The sequence below is a fragment of the Lissotriton helveticus genome, chromosome 2_1 (assembly GCF_964261635.1).
Source record: "Lissotriton helveticus chromosome 2_1, aLisHel1.1, whole genome shotgun sequence".
NCBI lineage: Eukaryota > Metazoa > Chordata > Amphibia > Caudata > Salamandridae > Lissotriton > Lissotriton helveticus.
Window position 1 is genome coordinate 335,561,764 of NC_136059.1, and position 23,762 is coordinate 335,585,525.

The 23,762-nt window shown below is 46.0% G+C and overlaps 1 protein-coding gene across 1 annotated transcript in view; it reads left to right on the forward strand.

Annotated features, from left to right (window-relative positions):
* The window catches only part of DNAJC21 (DnaJ heat shock protein family (Hsp40) member C21), a 203,182-nt gene that overhangs the window by 128,931 nt on the left and 50,489 nt on the right, over positions 1-23,762 (forward strand). The window contains exon 11 of the mRNA XM_078674932.1: positions 20,812-20,887. Within this exon, the coding sequence (XP_078531058.1) occupies positions 20,812-20,887 (76 nt within the window). The remainder of the gene's footprint in view (positions 1-20,811; positions 20,888-23,762) is intronic.

Below are 23,762 nucleotides of genomic sequence, written 5' to 3' on the forward strand. Positions count from 1 at the left end.
AGGGGTGCAGAGAGAGAGGGATGTAGAGAGAGAGAGGGGTGTAGAGAGAGAGAGAGAGGTGTAGAGAGAGGTGTGGAGAGAGAGGGGTGTAGAGAGAGAGAGGGGTGTAGAGAGAGGGGTGTAGAGAGAGAGGGGTGTAGGGAGAGGGGTGTAGGGAGAGGGGTGTAGAGAGGGGTGTAGAGAGAGAGAGAGAGAGAGAGAGAGAGAGGGGTGTAGAGAAAGAGGGGGGTGTAGAGAGAGGGATGTAGAGGGGTGTAGAGAGAGAGGGGTGTAGAGAGAGAGGGGTGTAGAGAGAGAGGGGTGTAGAGAGAGAGGGGTTTAGAGAGGGGTGTAGAAAGAGGGGTGTAGAGAGAGGGGTGTAGAGATATAGGGGTGTGTAGAGAGAGAGAGAGGGGTGTAGAGAGAGAGAGGGGTGTAGAGAGATAGGGTTGTGTAGAGAGAGAGAGCGAGAGAGAAGGGGTGTAGAGAGAGAGGGGTGTAGAGAGAGAGGGGTGTAGAGAGAAAGGGGTGTAGAGAGAGAGGGGTGTAGGGAGAGGGGTGTAGGGAGAGGGGTGTAGAGAGGGGTGTAGAGAGAGAGAGAGAGGGGTGTAGAGAAAGAGGGGGGTGTAGAGAGAGGGATGTAGAGGGGTGTAGAGAGGTGTAGAGAGAGAGGGGTGTAGAGAGAGAGGGGTGTAGAGAGAGAGGGGTGTAGAGAGAGAGGGGTGTAGAGAGAGAGGGGTTTAGAGAGGGGTGTAGAGAGAGGGGTGTAGAGAGAGGGGTGGAGAGGGAGGGTGTAGAGAGAGAGAGGGGGTGTAGAGAGGGAGGGGTTAGAAGAGAGGTGTACAGAGAAAGGGATGTAGAGAGAGGACAGTGACTGTCTCCGCTCTCCCAGTATGTACAACTGACATATAGGATGAGTGAGAGCTTGCTGGTGTGGAGGTGGGAGGGAAATGTTTACAGTATTGGCATGTGAGTGGTCTGATGAGGCAAGGAGCGCCATGCGTAATGAATAAAAGTGAGGAGTAGGACTCAAACTAATGCCATCATCTGTAGGTAATTCAAGCAGTCGTGCCTACAGCTATTCCCTTTTGTCGCCGGAAGCAAGTGATTTCTTGTTAACATTCAAGTGCTGCGAATGACCCAGCAGTTGTGCACTAGCAATGTTTAAATAACTGTCCTACGACGTTTCCATATTTCGGCAACAAATGCCCTTTTAAACAACATCTTTTGTTCTCCGCCACTGAGTGCTTTGGAATTAGGGGAACATTTAAGGCAATAGTTCAAACATAGCAATGTGGAAAATATACATGTTTACACGATTGCAATCGGTGCTTTTAAATCTGGACCCAGGCGAACCTTTTACTGATTAAGCAACGTGCATTTCTACCTTACAGATATTATCTGCTATGTTCAAATTGTTTTCTCATGCCTTCTCGGCAGATCATTTATTGAAAAGCAAAGCAAGAGTGCATTTCTCACGAGAATAGCTGAAGAAAATCACTCGACTAAAATTGTTGTTCCAATCATTAAAATGAGTGGTCTGGAGTGCCGTAAAAAGCAATGAACAGCGGCCAATACTAAAAGAAGGTTGCATGGCATCACACTTGTAAAGTCAGACCTCACCGCTGAAACGTAATCACTGCTGCCAAGTAGAGTTCGTCTGACCTGTCAACCTCTCACCCTCGTCAGTCATATTCCCAAAGCGTCAATCAGACCTGGGGCTCTCTTCTGCAACACATGGGTCCATCCACCGCTCTCAAATTGCGACCTGTATGCTACGAGTACCTTCGCCAGTCCAAGTAGCAAAGTTTGCATTGTAGTACTTGCGCTTTCGCTTTGCCATTATAAGTGCAGGAATACGGAGTCTTCGGATGTACAACGAGCCACAAATGGGGAAAAAAAAAAAAAACAATACGAATCATGGCTGTGCCGGATGCGGTTGGGAAGCCGGCCAATGCCAGCGCGGCCCCAACCGGAAGTCCCGCCCCATCGCGCCGAGAGACGGAGAGAGCTGCCCGAGGAGCCACGAAGGCTCCGCATTGAGTCCCGGTCCCGAGATGGGGGACCGGGTGAAGAGCGGCCAGGCGCATGGGGAAGGCGGGGCTCATGTGGTGAGAGAGCCCCGCAAAGCGCTACCGCCACCCGGGAGAAGGAGCCGCCGCCGTGCACCGCCAGAACAGGTAAGTTGAGTGAGAGGAGGGGTGAGTGGGGGTGGGGTGTACGCGTGTGTGTGTGTCTGTTTGAGTGTGTTTCTGCGTGCGTCTGTCTGTCTGTGTGCGCGTGTGTATGTTTAAGGGGGGGTGCGTGTGTGTATATGCAGTGTGTGGATGCGTTGTTTGCGCGCCCGCCACTTCACACCGTACATCAATCCCCAAATCTCAGACGCATTGACGCCAGCCCCTTAAAGCGAAAAAAAAAGAAAGTTACTGAACAACCCCCGGACCACGTTAAAAAAAACACACACATTAGATGCAGTGAAAGCGCGCTCACGAGGTCAAAAGGCACTGCTGCACTTCAAAGTGAAACTGACTGAAGCAAGCGCCCGGCACACTTTCAAAAAAAACAAAAAAAAACACACGCATTAGATACAGTCAAGGCGCGCTCACGAGGTCTAATCTCCACCAGAAGAAAATAGAAACAGTCTGCTGTCCACATTCCCCTTCATTCCCAAGAAAGCGGCAACATAAGTTGTCTCCCTAGACAGCAAAAGCTTTCGCTTTTGCTTTCGTCTAGGCGAGACCTAAAAAGAACAGGGTGTCGAGGGGCACCACTACAGTTGTCAAGAGGTAAGTTCCAGCGTGAAGCCTGGATGACAGTCCGCCACACAATCTGCAATCTAGCAAAGCAGCCGCACTCCAACGATGACGGCCGACTGCAGCACACACTACAAAGTGGGACCGCGACAAGCAGACGTGGACAGATTACAGGCGAGAGCGCAGGGCAGGATGCAGGCACTCCCAGCAGCAACACATGGCCAGTGACGACAAGCAAGGGAGGGATTCCAGGTGCTGCCGCTGCGACTCCTCGCAGACCAGTGTGCCCAGCGCCGATGAGAAAGCGGGCAGGGCGGCAGTAGCGTCCCAGTGGGCCCGGGTCAACCTCACACAAACCGTAGAGACCGTGAGGAGCCCCAGCGCCCAAGCAGGTGGCAGCAGTCGGGCGGCCCCAGTCAGCGGCAAGGAGGGCCCACCAGGACTACAGGCGATGAGTCGATGCCCCCAGAGCAGGATCAGATTGAAGTGAGTGAGGTGGGGCACCAGCAGCAACAAAACCGGGCCCAGCAGCGACCAGAGCGGGAGGCGGAGATGAGCAGAGCTTCAAGGGTTCTCTCAGGGACGGCCACAAAACTCCAGGGTGCCCACCATGGCAGCAGGGCCCCTCGTCAGGCAGGCTGGCACACAAGGGCGTCTCGATGGATAGGTAGCGATCTTCACTCCGCCCCCTCGCAGGAGCGAGCCTCGGAGCCAGGAGTCGGGAGAGGCAGGCAGGCCCCAGCTAGGCCTCGCCGCGGGGCAACCCAGGCAGCGTGATGACAAAGGCAAGCAGGCCCCAACTCACCCGATCGCGGGAGCCGGCACCGACCGAGGGGGGGGGGGTCGCAACCAGCGGGGGAGATAAGGGGGGCCCACAGCTCCTAAAGCCGAGCACCGGCAGCGCTGCACCCACGCGGGGCCGGGATGGTGCAGCTAGGCCACCGCGGGAATGCAGCGCCGCACAGCTGGGCCACACAGCAGGCGGCCCCCAGCCCCCACCGGCGAACTCCTCGGGCAGAGGCACGACTCACAGCGGAAATCGGGGGTCGGTCGTTGAAGTCCGGCAGCAGCCCCGCAGCGAAGCCGTCGACCGGGAGCCGCAGGCAGTCCACAGCACAGGTGTCTGGTGCCAGCCACGAGGGGGGCAACTCCGCCGAGAATGCACGTAGGAGTGCCGGAACTGGCCAGGTAGGTGCAGGGTGCTCCCCGGGGATGGGAATCAGCTACGTAGTGCAGATAGTGGTGTGATGTCTGCAGGATTATAATGGATGAAAGCGCTTGGCCGGCAGAGCCCACTCAAAGTGCGGCCATCATGCAGCCCGCCAAGCCACGCCCCATGGGCCTAGGAGAGGATGTTGATGTGGTGTGAACTTATGACACTGGCCAGAGGGATGGATCATGCATGCGTTAAAGAGAGGTAGGTCTGATAGACGAACCTTGAGGTACTTCACATATGAGTTTGGGGTCTTCTGAGTACCGTGCCATGCTAACAGCTTGTGTCATTTCTTGCAAGAAGGAGCAGATCCAATGAAGAGCAGGGCCTTTGCCTATTTCATGTAGAGGTTTGATGAGGATAGACCCTGTCAAATGCTGCTGAGAGGTTCAGGAGGATGATGCTGCTATATCACCTCTGTCCAGGATCATGCAGATGTTATCTATCAATAATTTGCTTCTGCTAATGTTAATGCTGGCCAGCCGTTCTTCACATTGGGCCTTATCATTTTGATCTCTTTTTTGGTATACAAAGATTTCTCAACTCTCGGATGCTTTTCTGCTGGTTTATTAATATTAACTTTAACCTGTGCTCTCTCTTGTGGTGGATTATAGAGTAATTGTTCTTACTTTTAGTTTCCTATCATTTTTTTATGGTTATGAGTGCTAGGAGGGCGTTGAAAAAAACTAAAGTTTAATTAAGTAATCTGACTTTTGAAGTATAATATTTCATGTGATATATTTGTCATAAATCTCATTAATATTCATGACCTAGGTCTCGGTTTGTGCCTAATGGGAATCACAAAAATCACAGGGATGCTGGCCTGCTGGGGTCAGCTGACCACCATGTCTGTGATTGCTTTTAAATAAAGCAATGTTTTTTTTAAAAATACAGCCCGTTTACCTTAAAGGAAATCTGGATGCGTTTCAAATTGTAAAATGAAAAGTTTTCTTTCCATTAGGTCTCGCCGTGCGTTGCGCGCGAATACGCTGCTATCGCTTTGCCAGGCTTTCAGTATACACTATAGTGTGGAGGCTTTGTGCAAGCTCCGCCCACTCTCCGGCCCACCTTTTACATTGGCTTAGGTCCTATATGCTGCATTCCGATTGGTTTTAGCCTTGTTAGTCCCTCCTCCTCATGGCCATGTCGTCCTATGTATACTTCCATAGCTACTGGCCCCATTATTTTTAAAACTCTTTTGTTCCTGTGGCTTCCCCACTCCCCTCCTGCAAGCTGTGACTTCTTGGCCCATTACCGCCCCCTCCTGTTCGTGCCTTTTTACCCGCCCGCACTCTTGTTTTAAATGCAATAGGACCCGCATAATGCGAGTTCTAATGCATTGCAAGTGCTTTTTAAAGTAGTGCGCAGTCATTTACATTTTTGACATGCACGCGATGCCTGACATCACAGCACTGCCCCTTCCGCCCGCACCACCTCTCTCTCTGCCTCTACTGCCGCGCCCGGACCTCTTGCCTTCTCCAGCTCCCGGCACCGAACAGCTCACCATGGCTAAACCAGCAGTGGGTCAGTGTGAGCCCCTTTTCTTATCCTGCAGGACCGGGACTGGAACCGGGACAGGACAGTTGGTCTGAAATGGACTTGCGTCAGTGCAGAAAAGCAAATGCTTCGTGCTCCCGGGCAAAGGAAATATTTAAATGCCATTTCCACAAACTTTATTTCGGTCATTAAAGGCCATAAAAAGAAGAAATTCAATACAAATATAGCATTGATAAACATATTTTGACAGTTCATTAATTGTATATTACAGTACATCCGAAAAAGACATTTTGATATGTCCAAAATCTTTATGCAAATTGAAAACAAGAATGATTAAAACCAGATAAAAACGATTATAATTTAGAAGCTAAAAAAGACAAAAGTGTAGAAACTTTTTTTTACAATTGCTGAAATGTTAATAAAAGCCCTTCGCCTGTGCCACATGGAATTAAGGAAACGAGACACGGCAAAGACTATAGGGTGAGTGCGTATCAGATCTTAACATTCTATACACGTCCAAACACTGTGTGCATCCCATGTTTCTGCATAATGGTATGAGCCAACGCTGTCTGGCAGATTTATAGCCTGGGCAAAAAAAAAAGGACGTGAATGTCGGTCTCGTCAGGGCTGTTGCAGTCAGGACAACCAACAGAGGGCTCATTTGACCAGTTATTCACAAACGCATTGCCCGGGAGGGTCCCTGTTCTAAACTGGACATACAGCTTCCTTGCGATAGGAGGCTGTATGTCATCCAAAAAAGACTCAAAGAGGTACTCTGTTTTCATGTTAAGAAATTCAGCCATTAGATGCCCGAGTTTGGTGTTCACCTGCAAATCGACTAATTTGTGTGCCCTATATGCTCTGACAAGTTGTAGTCCAGATATTGTTAGGGACACTACCTCTAGATTAGTCCACAGGTTGGGCATCCCTATTCTGGCACAAGTTTCTTTGATGTGCTTGAACCAAGGCAATTTTACCACCCCCAGTAGACCCAAGACCCCCTTAGGTTCATTTCGGTTTAGTTTAGTTTAGTTTAGTTTAAAAGAGCTTGTAAAGCGCCTGGTGACGCCTCCCGGCGTGTCCCCGCGCTGTGGAGAGAGTGAGAATTGAGGAGAGAGGAGCCTATCACAGATTAAAAAGGCAAGTCTTCAGTTTCTTCCTAAAGGAGGTCTCATTGCCCTCCAATCTGGTGTCCAAAGGCAGGAGGTTCCAGTGCTTCGCTGCCATCGTGCGGAAGGATCTGCCGCCCATTCTGGCCTTTTTAGGACGGGTAATTGTGAGCAGACCTGTCCCTTGGGATCTGAGGGTTCTGTTGGGTTCGTATAGAGAAGCCAGGTCCGACATATAGGCAGGTGCCTTATTATGGATGATCTTGTGACACCATAGCAGAGCTTTAAAAATGATCCTCTTCTTGATCGGCAGCCAATGGAGAGTTGCCAACGAGGGTCGTGAAGGGGCTCTACGGGGCAGTCTTAATACTAGGCGAGCGGCCGAGTTTTGTAGGACCTGTAATTTTTTTATATTTTTCTCTGAAGTGCCCAAGAGTAAAACATTCCCGTAATCAATCCGGGAAGTTATAAGTGCCTGCGTCATAGTCCGTCTGGAGTTGAGAGGCAACAAGTCCAGAGTGCGGTTGAGTGTCTTCATCACTCCGAAGCACTTGCCTACAGTTCTCTTTATATGGCTATCAAAAGATAGCTTATTGTCCACCCAGACTCCTAGATTCTTTGCCTCCCGACTAGGAGGGGGCAGGGGACCCAGGCAGGTGGGCCACCATTCTTTAGTCCAATTGGTCTCATTGCCTCCAATAATGATGACCTCCGTTTTGGTTCCGTTCAGTTTTAAACAGTGCTCTGTCATCCAAGAGGCCAGCCTGCTCATACAGTTATTAAAGTTGTCATCTTCCCTGGAGGGGGCTTGCGTCAAAGATATTAAGAGTTGCGTATCGTCGGCGTAAGAGACAAGCTCCACGCCGAACGATTGCACCACCTCTGCCAGGGGGGCCATGTATAGATTAAACAGGGTGGGACTCGGTAGGATGCTAATTCAGGAGTTGCCCACAGTCTGCACCAGAAGGTCAGTAGTCTTAAACCTATCCCTTCTGCAATTGGTTTGACTCCTAAATCCAGGCGTGGCGGGATGAGGGGAGTGCTAGGCAGTAAGCCCAGGAGCTTTCTCATAAATTGGTTTTCTGGTTTGGCGGTGGTCCCATAGTTCAGCCCCATACATTGCAGCACTCCTCACTTGCACTTTATATATTTCAACTAGAGGGCCTGGCAGTTTGTATAAGGAGATCCTATAAGATTTACTGATTCCCCCCGACCAGCTGCGCTAGCATCAAGCCTGCCTTGGCTAGTTGTGGGCCCCATTCAAATGTTTCGGACAGCGTGACGCCAAGGTAATCGAAGACAGTCACCCTCTCTAAGAAGGTACCATTTAGGGAGGGGTTTGGGCGAGATGTTTTGGCTGGTTTAAAAACCATGAATTTGGTCTTTGTGGTATTAATCTCTAGCCCTCGATTTTTACAGAATAGAGAAACTATCTAGGATCCTTTGGATGCCCATGGGAGATTTGGACAACAACAAGGTGTCATCTGTGAACATTGTTGCTGGCAACCTGCCTTGCTCCAACTTAGTGGCATCGTTGTTCGCCACCTTGTTTAATTGAGCCACCAGGGCTTTGATAAACAGACAAAACAGAGTGGGGGCCAGCACACACCCCTGTCTCACTCCTCTGTTCACTGGGAGGCGGGGGTTAGTTCTCCAGATTTCCCATGCCTAACTTGGGCAAAGTTTCCTGTATGTTATTGCATGAACAATGACACCAGGTAGGGCGGAATACCCAGCTGCTCCAAAACATCCCACAATTTGGCTCTGGGAACCAGATCGAAGCCCGATTTGAGGTCGGCGAATATCAAATAGAGACTGCCACCCTCTATTGACACCGTCTTCCACTATAAAAGTTGGAACCTGAAGAGCTAATCAATGGTGGAGGTATTCTTCCTAAATCCAGCCTGATACACACTCAAGACTTTATGGCCTTCCATCCAGAAATGGAGTCGCTCAAGGAGGATCCTGGCTAGCAATTTCTGGGGGACATCTATGAGGCTAATCAGCCTGTAGTTGGAGGGCTAGAGGGGTGAGCCTTTCTTAAACAGTGGGAAGATTTCAGCCCCCAACCACGTGTCCGGGATCCTTAGCTTATGGCCAGAGGAGGTAATACCGCCATAGGCATCCTGACTGATGTTGTTAGAACTACGGATGACAGCTGGCCCTGCCAACGGGATAACTTTTACTTCCTCCATTGTAGGGGCTGGGCTGGGAATTACCATATCCATAAGAGTTGAGGCAAAATTATTGGGCATGGCTGGGCCTAACTAATGAAAATCAAGGGCTCCTCCAGGAGGTGAGGGTAACTGTACCCCTGATTAATGGTCTTTGCTACTGAGGGTGTGCTGTGTCAGTGGCCCACTGAAGTTCACCCTGCTGCCTTCTTGGGTCCCCCCGTCCCTGTATTGGGGTTGAAGCCCCCTTGCAACCCCAGTCAATCAACCTCCTCGAGGGGCCTGTATCTGTTTGCTAATGGAATGTTAAAAAGAGGTCTACGTATTTTACCTGAATTTTTAAATGGCTGGAATCTGTTTGTTGGAGCCCTAAGTGCTGGTGTCCAGGGCATGATGTGATTGCCTGGGTAGAAAAAGTCCAACGTATGGGCACGTACTACGGTGTGCGGTACATGAGTGCTAACAAACTGACCTGCAATATTTTGTACGGTCAGAGGAGTGCTAAAATTGATGACTATACAATCTCCTTGGGTTGTTTTTGGATTGTTGCCCACCCGTCCAACTCTTCGGTCCATTAAGATTTCCCCAGCCTTGTCATTAGAGAACTGCTTGTGCCTGGTTAGCCAAACAAGACACTTGTTCCTAAGCTCTAGCTGTGATTCTTTCTGCCCGTGGTTGATCTCCGGGACCCTGGTTAAAATAATGATATAGGAGAGTGAGGCAGGGGGTAGATTTTATAGTTGGTGTCATCTGTATTGCTGGACTGGTGTCCTCATCCTCTGCTGGGTATAGCCTTTCTCTGCCTCCCCTCTGCTCTGGATGGATAGGCCCTCTTCTGTGTGAGTCCTCCCTAGGTGGAGCGGGCAGGAGATTACCCTAGACTTGTGTGGAGGATAAATGCCAGATGTTTCAGAGTGCGTTGAAGGGTTAGCAGTCGGCATGGCAGTGCGAGCCTCTGCCCTTCCATCACTTGATAGTGCAGCAGAGATTGGAGCCAACATAGGCCCCTTTTTGCCAGTGGAAAAATTGGCTATGCTATTGGTCTGTGAGCTACAATCTTGTCTCTACCCTAAGACAATAGTGGTTGTGCCAGGGGGTTGCCCTTACTGCTCAACGCAGTATGTTGCCCTGCATCTAAATGCTTGAGTAAGAGTGCAAGTTCTTCCTTTACAATTGCTCTCATCTTGTTGTCCCGCTCCACTATCAAGTTCCTCGCCCAGGGAGAACAGCCAGGAGCTGTCAAGGGGTTGGTGGGGGGTTCAGTCGTACTTGCACTGTTAGCTATTCCCTCAGCACTGTTTGTTAAAACTGGGTTTTTCCTTCTCTTGTTTCCTATCGCATTTCCGGTCTTGCGTTTAGTAGTCTTAAGGGTAGAAGTGATGGTGCCACCTTTGCGGGTGGTTGGCTTCACTGGGAGGAGTTGTGGTGAAGATGACTCTAATGTTCTAGACAGGGATTCTATTGGTCTCAATAGGGAGCCAGGGGTATTTTGGTTGGGGATTAAATTCTGTTAAAGCTACTTGTGTTGTCGCTAGGGGAGTTGCCTGATTCTTAAATGGCTGCCAAACGGGACGTGCAGTACCACATGCCCCGGATTAGGTGTGCACTGTAGCACAGCCAGCACTCCACGCTTCTTCCACTTTTACAGCTCCCAGTTTGTTATGTGCCTCCTGCGGGTGGGCGCCTCCAGGGTGCTGCAGTAATTCTTTGCCTGGAATCTCTGTGGAGGACCCTGGATTTTTGTAGCCACCTCCCGATGCAGGCCCGTTTGACCCCCGTTGTCTTCCCGCCGTGGTCTCTGCACTGCGGAGAGTCCCAGAAGCGGCGGTGCTGGACCTGGTAGAGGTTGGTGGGTCCTGACCAGGTCAGCCTTTTTGCTCCGGGGTGCACTGTTGGGAGGCGGGCGCCGATGCTGGACTAAAAGTAGTTGTTCGCTTTGGCATAGTGTTTCAGGGGCATCCTAAGGATTTTGAGGGCCCTGTTCAGAACAGCTGTGAATGTATGATCACATTGCAGGCCTAGTATGCCCTTGTGACAGGGTCAGTAACAGGGCAGAGGAACACTGATCCACAGTCTAAGTGTGTTTACAGCTGATACTCGGTGATAGTGACGTGGTTTCAATATCGTAATAAAGCAGCACCTCATGAATATTATTGCAAATATTCTCTGTGACACCATCTCTTTCCTCAAATGGAAAGTCCTGTTCCGACATAAAATGAACTTATTTGTTATGGATGTTGCATTTTGTTGAAAAACAAGCATTACATTTCTCTGCAAAATGTCTGTTCGAGTCCTACGGATCATCCACATTAAAACTAAATGAAAGGAAAACTGATTTTTAACCAAACTGTTTTGAAGAATCATTCAAGATCATCAGGGGAAGACTGTCTGCAAAACTGAGCAGGCTCGATCAGTGGCCCCCCTGAAGCACTGCAGCCCTAGGCCAGTGCCCACTCTGCCAATGCCTTTAAACGTCTCTGTATCGTTGTCATATTTGTTGCTGTACTGAATCTGTTACACGCTTTCCCTTTAAGAGTGGAGGTTAGTGAGGCCTTCTTATGTCCCTTCCTTCTGGGAAACCTATGCCGAACTGTGACAGAGAAGAGCTTTGCCCAGCTGAGACAAGCTCCCACCATCTTGTATTTTAGGTGGAAGGAACCTCGATACTCCTTTGATGCAACAAAACACATTTTCAATACAGGAATTGCATCACACTGTGGGAGAAGTGGGAGGTTTATTTAGGAATGGTTTAGGGATCGCTACAATTCGTAAACTAGTTTACCCTTGCTTATTTGCTTGATCTATTGCTATTAGAAACTCTGCTTGAGAAATGAACGAAGTCTGCGTGACAGAGTTTTGGAAAGCCTTGTTGTCAGTTCTGTGTTATACTTCTGCCTCTAATACTCTCAGTACTGGTGGCGCCAGTTCCCTGCATTGGCGTCCACAGGAATATTTAAACAAATCATCTAAGTCAAGACTGTCTGCTGGAAAGTGCTGCTCAGCCTTGCAGGAACTTATCTTGAGGATCATGTGTGCCACCAAGATGCAATTAACCTCCAGATGCTCACAAACACTGTCCGGGGACATCAAAGTACAAGGTCGTATTTTCCCCTTGTGGTCTTCCTACACATCTTCTTCTGATCATCTTTTCCGGTAATGCTCATCTTTTGTACCTTCCCAAGATCGCGTCTAAAACTGGATTCTCCCTTTTCGCCCTATCCAATTAGCATGTCTGAGGTTCTTCAAACAGTGGCTAAACATGTAAGAGTGCATGTGCAGAGTGGCCGAGGATGTGCATATATTTGCTACTTCAGCCCTGTAAGTGCTGACATGAAAATTGAAGAGCTTACATTATCATCCTACTGAACAAAAAGATCTGTCATGCTTTTTACCGGCCCTCTGGTCGCCCTCAACAGTTGCTCACAAACACGCACTAGTCTTTATTGACACACATGTGGGCTTTACTCATGCACCTAGTGTGTACTCACAATTACATCTAATCTTTACTCGCATAAGCTCCACATATTAATTCAGGCTCCACTCATCCATAGTCCGGTCTTCTGTCACACACTGACCTCCACATCTTTGCTGTCTGCATGCTCCTCTCCGCAAAACGTAGCCACCTTGTGCACAGCAATCGCAACCCCACTTTCTGCATATTATCTCCCCATCAGTACAATCCATGCTACATCAATCAATGTTATTATTTCTTCTTGATTGGTTGGCTGTTTTCCCAGTTGCTTTTATTTTTGAGACTCCAATCTTCGCACTTTATTTTTATTCTACACAGAACTAAAGGGTTGAGGCAAAGAGAAACCGCACCTGCCAACTTTAATATTCCGGGAAAGGTACAAAATACTTTCAAATTTGCAATGAACCTACGAGTATAACCCCTCTCTACTCCAAAATGGAAAAATTCAAAAATACAAACAACAATTTTTTTAGTCACCAACATCAAAGATCACAGTCTCTATGTAATTAAGTAAGAACTTTCAGTGTCGAAATTTTCTTTCTTTATTTGTTCTTTATTAAATCATTTTCTCAATCAGAATTACATCAATGAAATGAATGATAAAATCCAGTAGCCATTGTGTTTCGTCCACATACGACTTCGTCAGGCTGCTTAAGTGTGTATGGGATTCAACAAATCCTATGTATTTTTTGGCGCGCTTTGCATCCCAAAAGTTGTCAAACTATGTTGTATATACCTTGAGAAATGTTGGTCTCTTAGGTGGTGTCCGTCATGGCATCTGCTTCAAAGCACTTTATTTTTATGTTTGCTTATTTCCATCAATGTGTTTTTTCATATTGTTATTGCACATAGGTTTATCATAGTTACAGCTTTTCTCAAAATATTCTATTGGCATTATTACATAGATTCTTCTCTTTGCACTTGATATTTTGCTAAATAGTGTATTTCCTAAAGAAGCAGGAATCTAAACAGTAAATGCATGTCTTTAGAGGGAGAGGCTTGCATGCAGAAAATTAAAAGAATACATTGGAGGAAAAGCAACGGGGGAGTTAGCAGTTCCCTCAGCAACTCTGCTCAAGATATTTGAAACCATGTTTTTGCAAAATAGTGAACCTAAATCTTGCTACAATGAGTAGCGAGTTACCCTTAATATACTTTCTGTCTATAGGGTTCTCTGTTCATCAAGCTTACTTTGATGGGCGTTTGAAAAACTGACATTGATTCAGTGTTTCCCTTGCTGATAGTGGAAATTAACATTGGTTAAAACAGATTTCAGTATATTGCCGAAACGGGGGGGGGGGTAATGTGTAGTGTCCTGGCTTGTGCTACTAGTTGCTTATTGGCCTGCTGAGTCAAAGCCTTCATGTAGCAACTTTGCAGGGTAAGATTGTTCTATTACATAGGTCTCTAAAGTCAGACTACTGAAAAAAACGGGACGTGCAGTTTAATGTTGTCTTTTCAATGCAGTGTGTGTTATTGCTTGTTACCGATTCCCTTTAATAAGTATTTCTTCCATATGCATAATTAACACAGCCTGAGTTTTCACAAGGGGTTTGGGTTTGCACCATCGTTGACCCATTTCCGTTTCTTCGCCTCTTTTCTTTTGATCTGAATTGTAACAGCACAGCTGTCAAATAGACCTGTTGCTAACCGTAAACAAGGAAGTGGGTTTTAGGTCCTCCCCTTTCATCCATTGGCTTGTTTGGACCAGCTTCTTTCGCCCATTGAATTGAGACTTTGTCAATCATGTGTTTGTCATCCCAGTGGAGTATTCATATTGCCTCTAAGGCCATTGTCTGTTTGGGTGCAACCTTCCGCCTCCACTTGATTTCTTACATGGAACTGTGAGAGGCTACTTTCCAGCTACAGCCCTCTCTGTCCGTCCCTGCTGGCTGCCTCCCGTGTGTGGAACTTTATTTACTATTAGTGTTGGAACATGAAATTCAGACCTCGGAGGTTAATTTGTAAAATAAAAAGTGAAAGTGGTCAAAAATGTTCTTAATAGGCCATCATCCACTGCCACTCACTCCACCCACTACCACCATTGACTCCAGTGATATGCACCCTATATTGCGGCGTAGATCATTATTGATGGAGCAACATTATAGGCCAATAAATCAAAGACGAGAGGTTTTGGTGACGCCCACATCCTGAACTTGTCTATTTAAAGGTGCTCTTGTTAGGTCTCGCCTAGACGAAAGCAAAAAGCGAAGCTTTTTGCTGTCTAGGGAGACTACTTATGTCGCCACTTTCCAGGGATTCCGGGGAATGTGGACAGCAGACTGTCACTGTCACGAGCGTCTCCTGCCGGAGATTCTACCTCGTGAGCGCGCACGTCGTCACTCACGCATGCGCACAAACAAAGGCATCCACACACTGCATATACACACACGCACCCCCCCTTAAACATACACACGCGCACACAGACAGACAGACGCACGCACAAACACACTCAAACAGACACACACACACGCGTACACCCCACCCCCACTCACCCCTCCTCTCACTCAACTTACCTGTTCTGGCGGTGCACGGCGGCGGCTCCTTCTCCCGGGTGGCGGTAGCGCTTTGCGGGGCTCTCTCACCACATGAGAGCCCCGCCTTCCCCATGCGCCCGGCCGCTCTTCACCCGGTCCCCCATCTCGGGACCGGGACTCAATGCGGAGCCTTCGTGGCTCCTCGGGCAGCTCTCTCTGTCTCTCGGCGCGATGGGGCGGGACTTCCGGTTGGGGCCGCGCTGGCATTGGCCGGCTTCCCAACCGCTTCCGGGTCGTCGCGGGCAGCGCGGCGGCCCGGCACAGCCATGATGCGTATGTTTTTACACTGAGGTTCATTCCCTTGCTCCCATTGCCTGTTTTCTTTTCTTTGCATCTGTGTTCAAGCCATGACTTCTGGTAATCGTCAATAGCCATCAACCTGTGCCTGAAAGTGTCTGTTCTACAGCAGTGTCCCTAGAGATGATATGGTGTCTGAATGTGTTCGGTTATCCGGAATACTTCAGCAAGTATGGCATTTTGTTAAGCAGCCAGACAGATGAACCTGAGAGGAGGTTTCTCGTATATAAAGCATCTTAATGACTCTTGATGTTGTTTTTTCAGCAGTCAGTCAAGCAGGTTCTAGGTAAATTGGACTACATAACTGTGCAACTCCCAGTATAAGGTCGTATTGCGGCATTTTGTCATTTATAATGTTATCTTTTCGAAACCTACACATACAAGGATTCAGAAGAGAATATCTTCTCCATCTCTGTCTCTCTTGCTTTTCACCTCAAATGCTGTGACAACTTGATAGGAGACTGGTCACACTGTGATATATGCGACTTATAAGAGAAATGCTGTTTTATATGACCCACCTCTGTTACCTTTCTACCCGTGGTTGTAGTTTTTTTTTTTAGGTCAAGCCTGGGCAGCGCTGCGAGGCATTCTGTATTAGAGTATAGATTTGAAGCTCTGCCCATATTTTTCATTGGCTTGTGTCATTGTCGTTTTGTAAATGCTGGCTTCACATTCGTTAATAGGCTGGTTAGTACCTCCTTAGTACCGCCTTGTCTTTATTTGTAATCTCCCATGAGGACTGACTCTTTTACTTCTGCTACACAGTATGACTTATTTAGTCTGAAAGCACTATTTTCTTAATGAGTTTCTCCTACTGCAGGCAGGATCTGCTTTCCTGCAACATTCAGCGCTCTGTGCATGCTTTAACTTATCTAGTAGCCCACGACAATGGTGGCCACTTCTTTGAAATTAAATAGATCTCGCATTTACAAGAGTTTGAGCCGTTGGCATTGTAAATAACAATGCCTTTTATTTATGTTTTTTAATCAAAAAAGATAAATAAAAGGCATAGTCATTTACAATGCAATAACTTAAACTCTCGCAAAGGCGAGACCTATTGCATTGCAAATGCTTGTGTTATAAATGGACCTGTCGACTTTGCTAGAGGCTCTAATGATGAGCGCCTTGATGCCCTTGGGCTTAGTCCGCGCTTTACAAATACATTTTCATTCATTCATTCATTCATAATGATGAGAGGCCCCCAGTGGTGGCCTTCTAAAGCTGTCCTGTCTCCCGAACCCATTCCCAAGGTCAAATGTCCCCTAAACTCCACATGCTTACCTCTCTACAACGGTTCCAGCACGGATGGCATTCCACATATGGTCGCTATATTGTGCCAGAAGGCTGCCCCTGCCCAGTCATGTACTAGACACATCACTTAAAAGTGGGTTTGATTGTGGTCATTTGTGTTATAACGGCATAAGCCAGACGCCCCTTAGTAAGACTGGAAACCACTTCACAAGGACACGTATCGTTTCATTAATGTTACTACTTGAGCTCAAGGGGTAAAGTGTTTATTTGTGTCAGGGTGTGTGTATTCTTAATATGGTGTTAATCTTAATTCGCTTCCGGGTTGTAATTGGAAGTTTATGAAGTGAAACCATTTGTGGTCTTTTCGTTGCTGTTAAGGTAATGTTTTTGTCGAACAGGATTATTATTGTTAACGTAAATTTGCATTAAAAAGCTGTTTCCAAGAATAACTGCATTCAATCAATTTAAATTAAATTCTGTGAAAAGCTACAGTTCATTTAATGATGGAATGGTATTGAGACAGTTAAATGTGACTCGATAAGCAGAAATCAGATTGCCAAACTGTGTTAAATATCCTCTTGGGTATCTATTATACAGATTATTTGTTTTTATTTAACACTTAATCAACAGGTCTAAGCATAGAACAGGGATATTGTTTCCTTTTTAGATACAAACCGGCAGTTTGAAAATAAAAGAAACAAGCATTGGTAATGCCAATCGGTCTCGCTATTGAGATGTTATATGTTTTTAGCTATGCTAGCATTAGCGGAGGGAGCACGACAATGCATTTTAGCTGATGCCTGCGGAGGGCTTCTGCTACCTCAAAAAGCGCCTTCCTTATTGATGAGCACTTACCCTGACTTCTAGTACGAAAGTGATTCTGCACCCACGCTAATGTGCTGCATAGCTAAATACATATAATATCCTAATGGCGAGACCGATTGGCATTGCCAATGTTTGTTTTTTAAGAGTAGGCAGTAGTCTGTGGGACCACTGCCTGTTCTTAAAAAAATTTTCACCACATTCACAAAGGGGAAGGGGTCATTTGGAGGCGCTTTCCTATTTACGAATGGGTTACCACCAATTCTTAGTTGGCGGTAAAATGTGAATGTTTTGTGAACCCATTTCGGTTGCAAAACAGTCACACACACTACTGTGATTCGCTATAAGGAAGGAACGCCTTAAACACGCCTCTTCCTAATACCAAATCGGAAAGCCAATTTGCGGTTCGTTAATAGGTTACCAAATAACAGTTTGAGCATTTGTGCATTAAAAAATGCGTTTTTGCGGTTCAAAATGGCCCGATTTTGCAAATCGGGCCATCCTCAAAAAAGCTTTGTACATCTGGCCATTAAGGTCTTAATTTGATATTGTGTTGGCCAATGTTTGTAAATGGGGTCAGATCCAGAGATTTATATGGAATGCAAATGAGAAAAAAGGTTTGTTGTTGTTGATCACAAGTGGTGACGTAACTTTAATCTTATTTGATCCGCCGTTGCTCTCCCTTACTTATTATTCCTATTGTTTTAGATATGTGTCTATAGATAAAAACTGCAGTTTGAAATACTTATTTACAAAAAAAAATACACAAAAATAGTCATTTATGGCACACTGCCTAAAAAGCCTTACAACGTCGTCAAAATATAATAAGTCAACCTAATGTAAACTGAGAGCAAAATGTATAAAATATCCTGACAACATAAACATACTGTAGTATATACATTTTGAGATGAAGCACAAAGAATATACGTCAGACGCTTACGGAGTGTTTCAACAGAAAACCTCTCAATTGTACAATAAGTCAGTGCATCAAATCAAAGTCACACTAGAAGTCAACTCTAAAGTAAAGAACAAATACAGAAAAATGTGTGATGCTGTGTTTAGTAGAGAAATAAGACACAATTTATTTCTTAGCAAAGTAATTAATCGTGGTTGGTGCACGCGATACTATTTCAGTAAATACACTGTTTTTGCTGGTTGCCCTGTTCAATCTCACTGAAACAGTTGGTATAATTCTTTTGAATTATCACTTTTATTTTTGTTGAAAAGTCTGTGATTCAGTTTACTTGAGAAGATTAATTATACGTTTTCTGATTGTGCGGAAAACAAGTTTGAGGTGCTATCCTGGAACTGAAATCTGTTTTACACTTTATCGACGCCTATGTAAACTTTAATGCTACGTTGATTCATCCACTTTCCTGAGTTTCACACCTTAAATCACGGATCTCATGTTGGCTACATCACTGAAAAGTCCTGTATTTTACCACAGAATACATCCCGCCTAAGGGCAAGATATTTTCAGTATTGAGATTAATACAGAAACATCAATAGCCATACGCTTTGTCTGTGGAAAGTGCTTTGCTTCTTGATATATGGTCAGCATTCTATTATATATGCAATTATAGTACTTTATGCATAAACAGATGAACATGGTACGGAAACTATACTTGTGACCATATTGGATGAAATGGATGCTGCTGATCAACTTAATTGTTTCTTTTTTGTTGATTACCAGCAAATTGAGTCAATTTGACTGGAATGTCAAGCATCAAAGTTGTGAGTTTACAATTGCATGAAGTCCTTTTTGTCTCCGTTTCACGACTAATCGTGGTTTTCTTCAGGGCTTCCATCTATCACCCATTTAGCTGAACCCCCTATTGAACATCATCACTAATATTGTAAACCTTTGCTACCCGAATCCGTGTAACAGTATATTTATGATCTCTTTGTCATTGTATTGAAACTCTTAAGGAGCTCTTTAATAATATAAGAATGTCCCATATCTTGGTTTTGACAATTTAAATTGGTAACTATCATGAACTAATGCATTGCCCCTTCTAGTGTTCAGCCAGTGTTTGTTGCTCATGGATCATATCCAGCATCTGCAAAACTGGCTGCACTCTGAATGCAGGGTGGGCTGTAATGTAAACAAGCATTAGCAGTGCCAATCATTCTTGCTTAGCTTTATAAACAGGCAAGATCGATTGGTGTTGCCAGTTGCTAGTTGTAGTGCAACGTTTTAAAGCAGAATGAATGAAGATTCTGCTAACAGTGAAACCAAAATGCTCCTGTGGACAGTATCAAATACAGGAAAGGATCAAAGCCACAAATAAGAACAAGACAGCTGAGATTGGCATGAAAGCCATCCATTCTGGAGCAAGGATTCACTCTTTGAACTGTTGTATACAATGTTTCTGTGCCTGCCTGCTTTTGTTACACTGGGCAGACTGGAGTTAGACTCCAGGGGAAGGGGAAGAATGAACGAGAACCAGCTTTAGAGTTGGGACAAAGGGGTGTCCCCCAACCATAGGCTGGCACTGGTTCCTGGCATCCCCAAAACCTAAAATCGGAACACTCTTGGACCTGAGAAGATTTATAGGAAAGACTGCTAGCTGTCTAAAGAAGGAAGACTGGACATGCTCGCCTTGAACCTAGAACCACAGAAGTGACTCAAATTGTCAGCTGACCTCTTGTTTGAGCTACAGGGACACAACCAGCTTCTAGAGGCCTTTTGTGCTTTCCAGCTGGCCAGGCCAAACTGAACCTGACCTGGTCCCCTCTGCTGCCCTTTTGGGAGTGAGCCCTGCCTTCCTAGCCCTGGCCTGTGGCTGGAGTCAGAGTGTACGTCTCCCTGCTTAACTGAAGGTTTCACCTGATGCGATACAGGGCCCCACATTGCAACACAGCACAGTTCCTAATCAGTGGCTTCACCAGATCCAGCGCAGGCCCTTGCATCACAGCACCGCGCAGTTTCTGATTGGCAGCTTCACCAAATCTAGTGAATAGCCTAGCATTGCTGTACCCCCCCATCCCCGCACTAAGGACAGAAGGTACTACTCCCAGTGGCCCAAACCTGGTCCAGTAACCAGCCGTGCTCCATCATGGTTGGTCTGAACTTTTGACTTTGTCCTGGTCTTGGGCAACCAGACACCCACAGTTGGTGCTTCACGCCTTTTGGGGCTATTTTCGCCTAAATCCTTAAAGACTAATGACTCCGGTTCTACTGATTGGGTTTTTGGCATTTTGGTGTGATTTAATTTATCACAATATTGTCAGTTCTAAATTGTTTGAGATTGTTCTTGTGGTGACACGTTGTTGCTGTTTGAGTACTTTATAAATCATTTACAAATTGCCTCTAAATTAAGCCTGACTGCGTTTGTGCCAAGTTACCAGAGGGTTAAGCACAGGTTCATTTCGTGACTTGGGTGATTCATCCTCACAAGGATTGTGATTATTATTTGAAGTAGATTCTTAGCCTCTTCAGCACATAATCCAGTGTCTTATAACAGGAACAATAATTATATAGATCTCATTGCTGCTGTAACCTGGCATAGGACGATGATCAACCCATAGAACTTTGGCTCTGCAGATTTTCACCTATGAGCACATATCCTGCTTTGTTCATGCTCTAGCACATTAGTATGTAAGATAGCCCAACTCTTCAGCCACACAGGATTGTTTTTTTAAACCTAGTGCTCTGTGCAAAAAGACGTTTGTTTTCAATATGTTTTACTTTTCTCTTTTTTCAGCATCCCTAAGCCTAAAGGGAAAAAAGGAAAGGAGTCGAAAAAAACTGCAAAGCAATCAACGGAGCCACAAGTTGAAGTATGCATAGTATTTTCCGTCTCTATTGATTATTCTGAGAAATGCGGACATATTTATACGAAGCTTTGGGCAAATTAGTATTTATTAGCTGTATCAAGTTCCCCATAGGACACATTAATTACTTATTACAGAATACTGTTAACCATTTGATTGTTATGGCGTGTTTGTCATGTTTTGAGGAAAGAGACCATTATTTTTTAATTAATTTGCCAATGCAGGGACTTAGATGCTTCCAGGTGTCTAAGGACACTGGGTCGGACCAATCAGAAGTTTTATTTGGGGATATCTTTTTCTTAGAAATTCTTCTGGGTGTAAGGCGAACATAGGTCCATTTGTTTTTAAAGCTGAATTTCTACAAAGCCTTTATAACATGATTTAGCTTCTGCTTTTCTGGCCTCCTGCTTACTGTTCACTCTTAACAAGTTCTTAAGCATCTAATTTGCCTGAGTCCAGACATGTTCTCCAAACCTTCAGTTTGCAACCAATTGAAGGAGTCTCCTTCTAATGCTACTATGGCCTTTAATATTACATCCTGGGAGGGCTGAGCCTTTTAAGTATTCATCTTTTAGAAAGGACTCTTGAGAAGAGTGAAGGAAGAGGATTATTAGTATTGTACATCTGTGGAGGACCTAGAGTACAAGGAATTTGAGTCAATTTTAATAAATCGTAATGTGAAGCATTAGCTTCAGGACCCGCCAAGATGGCTACATTTCTCCAGCACTTCTCATCCCAACAATGCTTTGCATAAATATTGGATTATTCTGTTTAGAACACCCTCAGATGAGAAGCGGTGTGGGAGAGGATGCCTGGCAAGGTCCGCCAGGCAAGGTTCTTGTAAGTTATACTTAAGTGGAGATTGAAATCCCCATCCAGCTTGAAGTGGTGTGTGTGTATATGTATGTATGTACATGTGTGTGTGTATATATATATATATATATATATCTTACCTCTCCATTTTTGGTTCCCTTCTGTACTCCCAGAACAATGACTTACCCATTGATATTTGACACCGCCTGGCAGATAGGTTGCACATCTTTATCATGGAATTTGCTGGGTCCTACTTTGAAGTCATGGGGTTGTTTGATAAGTGGGATGGTGTGGTTTGTCCAGGTGAGAGTGGAGCCATGTGCGAAAGCATCTTAAAAATGCTGGTGAGACATTGCATTGTTGCTCGTGCTTGAAAGTGGTTTTGGAACTTCCCGACATGAGTGCTGTTTGGGCTGGTAGGCAGACATGTGGGTCTATTGCCGGCATACTAATGACCGTGCAGTGACTTAGTCAAGTGGACAATAACCAGGAAACTCAAAGGTTCCTTAAGTGTTCATAAGACTGACAAAAGTTAAACGGATGTGCTGACTAGAAGCCACTGTGACACCAAGGCCTGTGAAATCCAGAAAACATACCCTCAGTAATTTTACTATACAACTACTGACAACACTACTACCTTGAAGGAACATTTATGCTCCTATTTCCATTCATGTCTAATATCATGTGCATGTTCCAAAGGATTGAGCATAACATCTGATGGACCAAAACTTAACTAGATAAAATCAGTTATGCCATAAGGAAATTGCATTCCAGAATTGATAACATGTGCAACGGTGTTATGCTATAGCAACACAAAGATGATGGACAGAATGCTGAACATTGTCAAACGTTCATCCCCAGTCACAGATTTGTGTTAAATCCATTGTTTCTTTGCTCACCATGCCACCCCAGTTTGAACCCAGCCGTACGCAAATCAGCCTTGACCCTGGTCCCCATGGGAACATTCTATCCCGGCCTGCAAGGCCACGTCCTCCCTGAACCGGAAACAAGCATCCTGGGACCGGATAAGGGGTATCACCCCTCATCAGCCAGGCTAGCTTGAATCCAGTTGCATAGTGAGCACGGGACCCACGTCTAGGCATGCTCTTCCCCCTTAGGGCGACTTATGGCAACACAAAAAAGATGAAGGACAGAATGCTGAACATTGTCAAACATTCACCCCAAGCCTGACTGATGAGGGGGTGAGACCAGCAGATCTTCTAGAACTAATTCCTATACCCATTATTAGGTCCTCACTTCTTAAATAATCTGCCAGGTACGTTGTGGAGGCTAATGCGTTGGTTAGGTAGGAGAGGCAAGTGTTATGAAGGCCTTCTCATTGAATGGGACTGGATAGTGTGCTTTTAGGTGTGTCACTGGAAACATTCAGTTATTTATTAGTGCAGAGATACAGGGGTGTATTAGTATTTAGAGCCACCTTTCTCCACCTCCCCACTTGAAATGAGGAGTGCCAAATGATATCTTGAAGTGGTAACTATTATGCAAATGTGGTAGTTTGTTATTCATGTACCCATGTTCGAGGCATGTGGGCTGCTAAATTCATATCTTAGCATTAGATCGCCGCCTAGTGTTGGGCTCGGATGATTGCACATTGTTGTCCTGGAAGAGTCTTCGAAGTATCCTGAGATAGGTGGCTCCTCCCCTGGACTACAGTGCGCATGGGCATCGGCTCCATCCCCAGATTGTTTTTTTCCGCCATTGGGTTCGGATGTGGTCTCGACGTCTTACTGTCGGAACCAAGTAAAACTGACTTTTAGCGGCCAAAAGGCCTCGATTTTCTTGCGTCGGTATTGTCTGCGCACGGTCTCGAGTCTACCGTCTCTTGGAGCCGGTATAAGCGGAGTTTTCTTCGCTCTCTAACTTTGAGGCCTTCTCATCGCGACACGACTGCAAGCCTTTACGGACATGGAGCGGAGCCCGTTTAAGTACTGCCCGCTCTGTGGGTCCAAGTACCCACACATCGATCTACACCCCGTGTGTAACAAGTGCCTTTCGCCGGACCACGACGACGGCAAGTGCAAGGCCTGTGCACAGTTCCGCTCCAAGA